Here is an 11,748-nt window from a genome sequence, read left to right on the forward strand (position 1 = left end):
CAGAAACAAAAACTGCAAAGTAAAAAGAATAAAAGATGACTTGTTAAATCTTTGCCTTCTGTTTGATTCTGTTTTTCAGAATTGAATCTTTTGTTGATCCAATTCAGTTATTTTTCTGATTTGAAATATAACACTCAGCAAGTTTCAGTTAGTCAGTGCAACATATGCAACATGCACAATAATGGACAGTTTATACCTTGCCAGCATGAGCAGTCAATATTTTATAAACAATTTTGAGATCAACATGCACAATTAATTGGGTACTTTTACACTTAAAAATAAAAGTAGATTGGCTTATGGCTTCCACAAGGCTTAAACATGTTAAGGGAATGTAAACAGATTTGGAAAGAAATTGAGGAAAAATTAGTTTTCAAAAGATTACTCACATAAAATGTATTTTATCTCATCCTATCCACACCTTATCGTTTTGCTACATACATTTAAAATGGAACCATCATCTTTTTTTATTATTTATATTTTTGGCCATTATTTTATTTTTAAAGTTAGGTTTAGTTAGGTTTTACACTTGCAGACCAACACCATATAAAATTGAATCTGAATTCAATTTTCTCTTTTGGATTGACATAGCCTATACAGTCTATTTTTTATGTTGTACATTTGCCATTATTTTTCACATGTCTGCGAATTGTCAAGAAAACTGGTATGGGGTTTGAGATCTATCCAGGTACACGCAGAAAAATGTGCATGAAGGCCTGAAAGAAATAAAGCAATCTTGTGTTTTGATTTATAATGATTAAGTTGGACATGTATGAGTACAATTGGTAAAATGTGTATGTGTATAAGTAATCACTACAGGCTTTCATTTTCCAGTCACTTTGCTGCTGGTACACCTGAATTTCCCCACTGAGAAACAATTATTATATATGCACATAGGAGCTTGATGTTTGATAGAATATACAGTCATCCAGTGTACGAAATGATCTGCAAATCTGAGGTGGCATATTATGATATATACAAAGTTATACAGTATATCTAAATTAATGCTCGTTTTCAGGCATAACAGTTTTCTAAATTAACATCTGTATTCTTGTAAACAACTACATGAAAACGTATCTTGTCTCTTGTGTCCACTTGCTGAGTGTTGGTTTATTTGCCAACACTCAGCTGAGTTCCAGAGTTCAATTGAAGGCCGTGTTTCGGACACCAGACACAGTAGTGACAGGAGAACTCCTGCCTTTTGGGAGTAGGGAGAAGAGGAAGAAGCAAATGCTTATAACACTCAGAATGATCACTCCTGAGATGAGTATGCTGGTCACTGTGTTGATGTGAAACTCTGGAGCATTCAGAAGAGCTGCAGCAGTGGAAAGAAACAAAGAAGTTGTTAACCCTTTTCATATTTCATGCACACATTCTGTACTTGCTCTTGCTAAAACAGCAGCATAGAGATTTTCTTTTATAATGCATGTGTAAAACAGCAGTAGATGATACACAAGCCATTCCCTACCCTTTTAAAACCAGTAGACAAGGGAGTCATCATCATAGTATTTTCAACTGTTGATGGCTTCCATTTTAATTCTGCTATAAAACAACCAAATAGGCCACTGGCAAGATTTTTATTTGATTTTTGAAAAAGTATAATTAGATTTCTGGAAATCAGTTCAAGACCCCATTATGAATTGAAATGACTCTACAGTAGGGTCAAAAGAAAAATTTTCAAAATTAGAATCTGCTTTCAAATGAGACGTGTATGTAAATGAAATTGCATACATACATACATACATACATACATACATACATACATACATACGTTATATCTTATTGTCTGCTTTGTTTCATACTGTACATCATTCTTGTAAATATTGAGTTGATTTTATTCTCTAAATGTGTCAGAAAATTGTGTCTTCAAGTTAAAACCTATTAAACAGTTTATTTAAGTCAAAGCAATAACACAAATTGGAGTGCTTACCCAGGTGAGAATTATTACTTGGTGTTTGATCTGCGAATAAAAAAAAAGGTAATTACATTCAAGCAGTGAAGCTAAATTAACAACTCAAAACAACATTATTAGACATGTTATATATGTTTAATTGAAAACATAAACTGTCTCAGTAGTTATAATCATTGCATGAGCTCTTTGCCTCAACTGAAAAATGCTGCTTTAACATGCTTATTAACAGATTCATCCATAAAACCTAGCCAGTCCAAATCAATGAGATTTCGTAATACTTTTTAGTGAAGTGGCAGCCACTTCAAACTTGCAGACTCTATTCCATAACCATGAAATTGTATTTATGTATTTTGCTTTAAATATGGTACCCCAAGATTTTCAGATGTCACCTTTTGACCACCCTTTCTAAACTTTCTGGGAGTTCCACTGGCACAAATGAGCAATGCTGTAAGAGAGGCCCAAGGCAAAAGGAAAACTACCCTCATTAGATTATCTGGAACAGACACATTTTCATTGAACTTTATTCCAGTTAGTTGAAACCACATTAAAGAAGTGCACTGTTTAGAACAAGCCTTTGTGTTTTCATTTGAGAGCTGCTTCTTTGCAAAGAAGAGCAGGTTAATTGCTGTACACAGGTGGGAAAATGATTGAGGATGAAGAGTAGTCTGTACCACTTCGAGTGATGATGGGCCCCGCAGTCAGAACAGCATTTCCTGGTGACTTGCTTGATTGTTTCCCCTCTGAAATAGCTCTCTTTTTCTTGCTGCCACAGATCTATGACACAAAAAATTCACTCACTGTGGTCATTAAGACAAACTTGGTATGATAAATGTTTTTACATTCATTTATTTAATTTCCCTTTGCGATCATTAAAGTATTTTTGAATTCAAATTTAATATGATTCAGCGACCATGGTTTGATGTTGAGAAAATATGTTCTCTTTGTACATCAAAGGCAACCACTGTTTTTTTTAATGTGTTTTGTGCTTGGTCCCATCAGGAACTTCAAACAGATGGATGCTTGGAAGCTGAAACCGCAACCTTCCCCCTCAGTTCTAGGGGTGTACCGATTTATCGGCCACCCGATTTATCGGTACTGATTTTCTTAATTTTGGAAGGTCGGTGATCAGCCAATTTTTACATGTGAAGCCGATCTTATCCACCGATGTTATCAACCTCAGCAAAGGTCTAAAAATCAACCACTGTGCTTTTCTTTTCTCCCGTGAGAGAAGTTTTACTGACAAACCAGCCGACCAGGTCATGTCTGCACATTTACAGTTAAAACTAGTCACCCCATTGTTGCCAACTCAGCAATTTTCTTTATATATTGAGCAACATTTCAGACAAAAAAACTGGTATCGGCCAAAACCGGAATCGGTATGTTAGGCTTTTTAAAAGATCATTAATCGGCGACAGGCCAGAAAACTGCAATCGGTGCACCCCTACTCAATTCTCTTTGTAGTTGTAATGTTAGGATGAACATAATATTCATCAATTGGCAGAATTTTGTGATTTAAAAAAAAAAGTATATTTAAAGGTAGTGAAATTAAACGTTTTTCCTACATCAGAAAATAGAAAATGTAAAATAATTTGTTGGCTTTATAGCCAGGAATCTCACTTGCATCATAACGTAAACATAGGGCTTCCCATGATGTGTATTCATGAAATTTAAAGTTCACAGTAAGTTCTGTGTATTTCAGACTGAGTATTGGTCCTTTTGGTAACACTTTTTTTTGTGAATACGACTGTCATGACAATGTCATAAACATGACATAACAGCTGTCATGAACATGAATAAGTCTTCATGAATATTTATGACTGTTGTCATAAAGTGTCATTTGGTAAATCATGACACTTTTAATACAAAGTTGACATTATTCAAAATGTCTTTGTCATGACAACTTGACATTAACCAAGAAATCATGATCTGACATAAATTTGCTATAAAAATATTACTGATTAAACTTTTGCTTTAATAACATCAAGCTACATAACATCAAAATTACAAGAAATAGAGGCTTGAAACACTTGTAATGAATCCATAAATATCCATAAATATGCTAATAATTTTGCTTTGGCTCAGTTTTACACGAGACCAATCAAATAGAAAGTACTGTTGAACCCTGCCACTGTTTGTATCCTGTGGAACTGCTTCATTCAACCTCATGTAAACTTAAATCCAGTCCTTCAACATTCTCTTAATGAGTCCTTTTGAGTAAAAGCTGTTTAGGCTAATGAATATGTAACACATCCCAACAGTGGACACTGAGGACCAGGGTTGGAGACTAAGGCTATACATCAGATGAATGTGTTGGATGCTGAGAAGGTTCCCACTCATATCTTTTTCCTTTTAAAAAATCTGTAATTACACTTTGTTTAAACACTCTTCCAATGTGTTTGTGCATATGTGCTTTTTGTTTGTCTCACTGGCATGAGCATAGGACAGTCATCTGCTCGACATAGCTTGGTAACACAGTGCAGAAACACAGTGGACATCTTCTGATTCTTGTGCTTGACAAAACGGAATACTTCAAAGGCAAAGCGACCCATTTGGCTTTTCCCATTCTCAAGGACAGTGGTCTGTGGGTCCTTATCACAGCTGGCTCAGGAAACAAAACATTATAAAAGATAATTATAAAAGAGGACAAGTTAAACTTATCAACTGAACTGTATAAAAAAATTGTTTTAATACTTTGAGTTACCTAAAGAAAAGGTCATAGCGAAGCTCATCATTCGGGTTCCCAGAGGGTGTAGTGTAACAGTAGTCCATTAGAACGTTCCATCTGTTTAATAGTAAAATATTATTTATTTAACTGAGAAAATTTATGCTTGTGTTAGTGAAGGATGGAAAGGAGTACTAATGAATTATTATTGATCATAAAACATAGCGATGTCACAATTTTTCAAATCATATTTGATTTTTGTTTAAATGTATGTCTTTAATACATTTAAGAAGCTGAGATTTTATTTCTGTCATTTATTTTCATCCAACTACGAGTCCTCCTTGGAGTTTTATTTATTTATTTTTTGATTACGTAATGGGAGGAAATACACTGAATTTTCTCATCTGTTGGTAACAGAGAAAATAAGTCACTGTTTGCTGGAACAATGCTGTCTGTCAAATATACCTGTACCATAAGTCGAGCTGATCACTTGCAAACAGTCAACAAGTAGTCATGTCTAGACATTCATTTGCAAATATACTGTATTATTGTGAATGCAGACAAAACTTTTTCAAAATGTATCCAAATTACAAACTAGTTGTTTCGAAATACGGCTTACATACCATGGAAACAAGCGGCTTTACTGTATATATTATTCACTATTTTTCCAGGAGTTGATAAGTGGCCTCTCTGTCAGAAAAAAGGGCTATTTCCTTTGCCCTTGATCCACATTGGTTTACATTCAGAGGAAACAAGTTAATAGAGAATGCCATACACCCTAAAAATGTCTTTAATTTACAGTAAAATACCTACACCTGTGGTTGCCAGAGTTTTTCCACATAGGTCCTGCATCTGAGGTGATGGTGTGACAATAAAATCTCATCTCTAAAATATTGTAATAAAATTTATAACATATAAATGAGACTGACTGTGCAAAAAAATCCATTAACACAAGTGGGAAATTAAAAACTAAGTTGTTTTCATGTCAGCTTGACATGTGAGTACCTCCTGTCCAGGTTAGTGGCTTTGACAGCTGCAAACACCCGTGTCTTCAGGGTCAGTCCTGCTACAGGAATGGTCAGCTGCTGAATGTATGATGAGTCCTATAAAGTAAGAACAATCACATTCAGATCTTCTTCCTGTCATTTGTTTTGTTCAAACACACCTAACAAAAAAGTCACCTCTATCACCTATACTTAATTGTTCAGTTTAATCTGAGAGTTGAGTTTTTGGGCAACAAGAATCAAAAATAAAATCAAGGGTAACAAACCATGCATAGATGCAGAAAAAGTTATAGGAAACCCGTGTCTTTTCATGCATCAATGTGAACTCTCACAAAAAGTATGTGACACAAGAAAAAAGTTGACTATATTGTGAAAAACTATTTGAACTTACATTGTAAAGCAGCAGATTCAGCGTGCTGATGAATGTACCATTGCTTTCTTTCACTGAGATTGTAGCTGATGACCTTTAGTGAAAGAAAACAAAATACTTCATCATAAAACTAGAATCATCTATAGTGATGCAAACATCATAGTTTTTCCATCTAATTGAGTTTTAGATAACTACCTTTGACATAATTTACACACGTATGGACTCAACATTGTTTAATGGCAGGTTTCTGGCAAGTTTAGATTTAAAGTACAGTAATTCAATTATTTAATTTCTTAAAATTGCAAATAGTATTAACGTTTTGATGTAGTTATTTTGATGCACCTCTAATTGTATTCCAATACATAGAGTCCAGTACAGTCTTAAGTACATTACGTTAAAAGTAAGTTGACTTCACCAATTTAATAAAAACTGATTTGAAATGTCAGATTGAATATAACATTTAATATTCTTAGAACTTCCAGTCTTCTTCTAGGAGCTCTAGAAGAAGACTAAGACAACGTGAATAACAGATCATGAGACTTACGAGGCCAGCTGTGTGTTGTTGACCAGGTACTCCAGAGGATAACTGCAACTGTATTTGTAGAGTAAACCTGGGAGATAGCTGATGATAGTAGGTGGATCTGGGGTATCAATATAACCTGATATGTTTCCAATTTGCACCAGAGAGAGATTTCCATAGGCATTGGGTCCCTGAGCTGTGGACACCTGTGTTGAGGGAAACATCATCAGGAAAAGCACATTTTTACAAAATAAATCTGTGAGCTTAACAATAATGCAGTTTCACAAAAATGCAAATTAGTTTTAATTAAATTGATAATAGAAATGTTTTCCCTTTACGTGAAGGGGTGTGTAAATGTAATCAACTCTATTCTTGGGTTTTATTTTGTTTTCAGCCCTGGTTGCTTACATTCTAAATAACCTTATGTTCAAAATATAGAATGTTAAACTGTGTTCTACTTACCACCAGGGCATTTCCACATGACTCCAATGTTGCCAAGCTAATACTAAAGATCACAACAGTAGGAAATGTGTTGTTATTAATAAATCCTCGACAATGTGCATCTCCATGACGACCATTTAGAGCCAAATCTGAATCAGTGTAGCCAGAGAAAAGTACTGGACAAAAGTTGACCTTAAGAGTGATAGTTTGAACCCCACAGTACACACTGATATCCCGCTCAGCTGAAAGACACACATACACACAAACACATTTTGAAAGACATCAAAAATACCTAGCATTTTGTTTTGCACATTAAGTTTTTGCATTTATCAAACCCACATCCAGCTTCTTCACTGCACTATTCACATTAGATTGTGAAATATAAAAAGAAATGTATTGTTTCCCACATTCTCAAACATGTAACATAAAATAATTTCTTAAAAAATATACAATGATACAGCGATTTCCTTTAAGTAATTTGGTAATTTCTATAAAAGAAAATATGAACGTCTCTCATTTCTTGCCAGTTTCTCACCAGGGAAGCGACTATGGAAGTTGGAATCACAGTTGTATCCATTGAACTGAGCTCCCACTGAAAAGATCTGGCAAAAAATAAAAAAGATCCAAAATATATGTTCCATTTCAGTACCTGTAACACAATAAAAATCAAAGGTAAGCACAGGCATCTTTTCCTGTTAGCTCAGTCTAGCAGAGCAGGAAACAAAGAGTGCAATCAATGGGAGATTTTCATGTTAGTCAGAGTGGTAAATTACACAAATAAACCTTAACTTTCCCAAGGAGCTCAGGTCAAAGCAGTTAAATGTCTCTCCTCCAACACTAACTTAGTCTTCACTTTTTATAAATAGCTATGGTAATTTCAAAAATTACTTAGGTACACAGCTTTCCTTGGAAAATGTCACTGCACCATAAAATCTCCAAATATCATTGCTGTTCACAAATAAGATAGATGTTAGTAAAGTCATGATAGATGCTACTCTATAGCTAATCGTTCCTCGCTGACTGTGGCGACAGTCAAAATACTTACTGTGGTTCCTGGAAGCCAGCAAGTCAGTCCTTCTCCATAAGCCTGGAACAGACGAGGGAATGGTTTGCACAGCATCCCTACCTGGCAACTAGAAACAGAACCCTGCACCACAGGTGAAGAACAAACCCTACACATAAGGGCCTCATTATTTGAAGATGTCAACAAAAAACGGCTGTCCACATGGAACATGGGAAAATCCATCAAATATGAATGCGTTATACAAATCCTTTCACATCCTCAGAAATATGAGCAGGTTTTGAAGTTTCCCACTCATATCCTTTTGGCCCAATCTGACTCACAAATGTTTAGTCGCTGCAAGAGGTCTGGTGGCAGAGGTAGTTGTGTTCGGGTGCGGGGGAAAGAGGGGGCTAATTACCTTCTCATCACTCCAGTGGTCTTGGTCTGACGATTGAAAAGTTTCTTTCTGCTGGGACCAGTTGTGGAATGCAAAGCCAAGCACACAGACTCTGCAAGCAACTTGTCAAGCTTTGTGTGTGGTGGCTTTCAGTCAGCACAGCAGCAGGCAAACTGCTTGGTGAGGCTGTTAACTGTTGCAGAATTGCAGAACACAACCCCTAGACTTTGATTCCAACTCCTCGAATTCCCTTCACATAACAAGGGCTATTTAAAAGAGTTTCAGGGGATTAGCAGGTCTGTACTATCCCATCTTCCATATGGAAACCAGATCTGATGTGGCAGAAAGAGGACACACAGGGTTCCAGTGAACATGGAACATGAGATGTTCCATGTTCAGATATTGGCATAGACCCCTCATTTAAGTCTAAATGTAAAATACCATGTGTTCTCTTTGATTTTTTTCAAATTATATTTCTAAATTCTCTTTATAAAATTTGCTTAATCTTAACATTTTTCTGTATTCTGTTATGAGAAAAAAAACATTTACTGAAGCTGCCCTTACGTTTAAGAAGATGAAAAGTATATCGCTTAATCGTTAATATCTAACTTGTGTTTCAAGTGGTGTCAAACATTTTCAAAGCTTGTATTAAAAACGGCTTAAAGGGCCAATATTAGGTAAAATTGACTTTTTTGATACCTGGAGTGTTGCTTTGATTATTTTATGCTTTTTAGAGAAATCCTGAAATCTCCCATGGTAGTCATTCGGGGGGCCTAAGTTCTTGCTCTCACTGAGCGCCACCTTTTCCACACAGCTCCTCCTTGGCGCTGCAATGTTTAAGCTTCCACGTTACAGAACACCCTTCCTCTACATTTTCCCCACTCATCTCCTCCAGACTACTGCCAGAAGCAACTAGCAAACACCTGGTAGAACTGCGCATCTGCAAAGCTCATTATTATTTCTCAGTTCAATGCGCTGAAAAATACTCCAACTTTGTTGTGATGACATGCTGAAGGAGGAGTGACAGAAAGAACTGCAGCTTTTTAAAGAGACTGTTAATTAGGTTAGGTTCTTAGGTTATTTGCAGCAAACAGGATGGTGTATCGGTCAGGATACAGGAAGGAGGACATGAGATCAGACTTGACTTAGATGCGAACTGGTTTATTCGTAGTGATGCTCAGTGTTGCCAGCAGTCTGTAATAACAAATAAATTGCCATTAGGCTAATGTATTACAGGAATAGAGGTTCCACTAATACAAACTCAAACAAAATATCTAATAAGAAATAAACTCAACCATCCACATTTGCATGTAAATCCAAAACATACACAAATAACTCAATTCACGTAAAGGTTACATCATTAGGCGCAACTTCGGTGAAAAAAGACACGAGCACAGACAGCCCTTTGGCTCGATTTAACATAAGAGGCACTTTGGCGCCATCATGTGGCCAGATAAAATCCCTACACAACGGCGGCAACTGGCAGCGCATGCCTTTAATTACTATATCTGCCGCAATAACTCAATTGAAAGCAATAACAGTTGCTGGCCGAAATGCAATTACAAATAATAAGATTTAAGGTAAACCTATGAATGCTGAGCAGGCTCAACTGAGTTCCCAGCGCTCAGAACGCCCCACAACATCGCATACCTGTTCTCCCGTAGTTTAAACATATATATTTAAACATATAACAAACTGAATCTAGCGTAAACAAACAGCACGCTAAATGCGGTTATTTACTTTCCGTCATCAACTTAACACTCGGAGCATCACTTCTCAACACTACAACATGAATGCGGTCTCACATGCTGAGAACGCAGCAAACTGACCCGGAAGTATATTAAATTGCTCCCATGAGCAGAGCACAGCACTAAACTCCGACTTACGTCACTTCCTAGGATACTCTCTAAACCAACATTACAAAATAAAATACAGAAATGTCAGCGCCTTTTATACAGAGACAGAGGGCCAATTTCAAGATTGCAAAGAATTTATTGCAATATATTTAACAAAGTTCGGAGGAGACAATTTTCCTTATGGATTTTTAGTATTTGAGGTACCGAAATTATTCGAGGAATTGTTTCAGCCCTATTTTCTGGATAAAGAATCATGTACAGTGAGGCCTTAAAAATAGACTGGTAAAAACCAGCCGATTGTCCTACTTTATTTTCTCTGAACAGAAGATCTGGACTTTCGGCTATTGAGAACTGATTGCTTCTTGTAGGCGTGGATTGTGTTGAAAAGTTTTACATTTTACATAATCACTAATGTTTGCAGCTATGTTGCTGCCAGCTTGAAGCTGCCTGTGTTGTAAACAACCGTCTTCCGCTGCAAAGAGACGAGAGCCGAGCTGACCGAGATGACTGTCAATATTTGGATGCATGGCCAACACGAACTGAACAGCTTTGTTTGCTTTCCACGCTGCCATTGCTAACACTATAGGCAGTCTACAATTCTAAAGCAGAGCATAAAATCGACTTCACCATTTACGACTTTTTCTTCTGTTCGCTGATTGGCCCTTTGTTTGGATTCATAGTGGGAATCCAAGGAAAGGAGAGAAACCCCGGACTCTGCTGTAAGCGATAATATTTTTGAGCAAAATTTCAAAGGAAGGCAATGATCTTTTTTTGTTTGTTAATGTAGTCTATAGACATAAATTCAAGCTGGGAGACTCTCTTCAGCCTACCGGAAGCATTAATTACCACGCCTCCGCCTCAGCCAACCAGCACCAGACTGTCGCTCCGCTCCAGCCAATCACCACGCAAGAGCTCCTTCAAAAGGCCAAACAACCACAGATCCACCTGCTTCAGCGGTAATGCTGCTAAAAGTTTGTTGCCAACCGCCAATAAATCCAAGAAGAAGAAGAAGATCCACCTGCTTCAGCCGCGCTTCGAGTTTACGTGTGTGCTTTTCCTACCTCTCCGACATTCAGTCAGCTAGTTCCAGCTGCCTCCCCTCCGTCAGCGATCCCGGTCCTTCCGTCCCTAATCCGCACCCTCCGATCGTCCTTCCCCTCTTTCAAGGCCCAAATCCAGGGATGTCCCTCGCCTGCCGGCTGCGCTCCTGTTGACTTCCATCTCTTCCTCACCGATCTAACCACCCCATCACGCCTTTCTTCGGCCTCCATCGGCGGCGGCAAAGCTGGAAATCTTCCGTCCTTCCCTCATTCATGTCGCAGGCGTTCTCTGCCATCCGCCTGGTTGCCCGCTCCTGCTCACCATCGTTTGGCAGCTGCCCCCTGCAGCCAAGCACGGGTCGTCTCCACGATCCGCCGGCTCCACCGATGCACATCAGCTCTTCCTGCTCTTGCCTCATCCTGAACTCGATCCGTTGCTGGATCGTCTCTCCCAGTTCATCTCCGGGAGAATGCCGCCATCAGACCGCTTCGCTCACTTCCGTGTATCTCGGCTCGCAGGCGGCTCTTCAGCCTCATCAACCGGCA

The 11,748-nt window shown here is 37.7% G+C and overlaps 1 protein-coding gene and 1 long non-coding RNA gene across 3 annotated transcripts; both read right to left on the reverse strand.

Moving 5' to 3' along the window:
• Positions 1–816: 816 nt before the first annotated feature.
• zpld1a (zona pellucida-like domain containing 1a) lies at positions 817–9,353 on the reverse strand. 2 transcript variants are annotated; one of them, XM_028032506.1, is made up of 11 exons: positions 7,952–9,353; positions 7,442–7,555; positions 6,928–7,148; positions 6,490–6,671; positions 5,967–6,039; positions 5,577–5,674; positions 4,611–4,691; positions 4,336–4,507; positions 2,581–2,683; positions 1,928–1,957; positions 817–1,312 (listed from the first exon to the last, which is right to left on the reverse strand). In XM_028032506.1, the coding sequence occupies exons 2-11, from the start codon at positions 7,545–7,547 to the stop codon at positions 1,140–1,142; spliced, it is 1,239 nt and encodes a 412-aa protein (XP_027888307.1). In that variant the 5' UTR covers positions 7,548–7,555; positions 7,952–9,353; the 3' UTR covers positions 817–1,139. The 2 variants fall into 2 exon arrangements, with proteins under 2 accessions (XP_027888307.1, XP_027888306.1); XM_028032505.1 differs by having other exon boundaries at positions 7,442–9,353.
• A 93-nt stretch (positions 9,354–9,446) lies between these two features.
• Positions 9,447–10,265, reverse strand: LOC114153769 (uncharacterized). The gene is made up of 2 exons (XR_003597406.1): positions 10,047–10,265; positions 9,447–9,500 (listed from the first exon to the last, which is right to left on the reverse strand). It is a non-coding gene; the product is annotated as an uncharacterized LOC114153769 (long non-coding RNA).
• Positions 10,266–11,748: the final 1,483 nt, after the last annotated feature.

This window comes from Xiphophorus couchianus, chromosome 11 (genome assembly GCF_001444195.1).
Source record: "Xiphophorus couchianus chromosome 11, X_couchianus-1.0, whole genome shotgun sequence".
NCBI lineage: Eukaryota > Metazoa > Chordata > Actinopteri > Cyprinodontiformes > Poeciliidae > Xiphophorus > Xiphophorus couchianus.

What these genes read in the sequence shown, in the direction of transcription:
- zpld1a (XM_028032505.1), bottom strand. Translation starts at nt 7,592, where the DNA reads ATGCCTGTGCTTACCTTTGATTTTTATTGTGTTACAGGTACTGAAATG. An exon ending in CATGTGGAAATGCCCTGGTG is followed by an intron (nt 6,672 to 6,927) that starts GTAAGTAGAACA and finishes CCCTCAACACAG; the next exon opens with GTGTCCACAGCTCAGGGACC. An exon ending in AACAACACACAGCTGGCCTC is followed by an intron (nt 6,040 to 6,489) that starts GTAAGTCTCATG and finishes CTTTCACTAAAG; the next exon opens with GTCATCAGCTACAATCTCAG.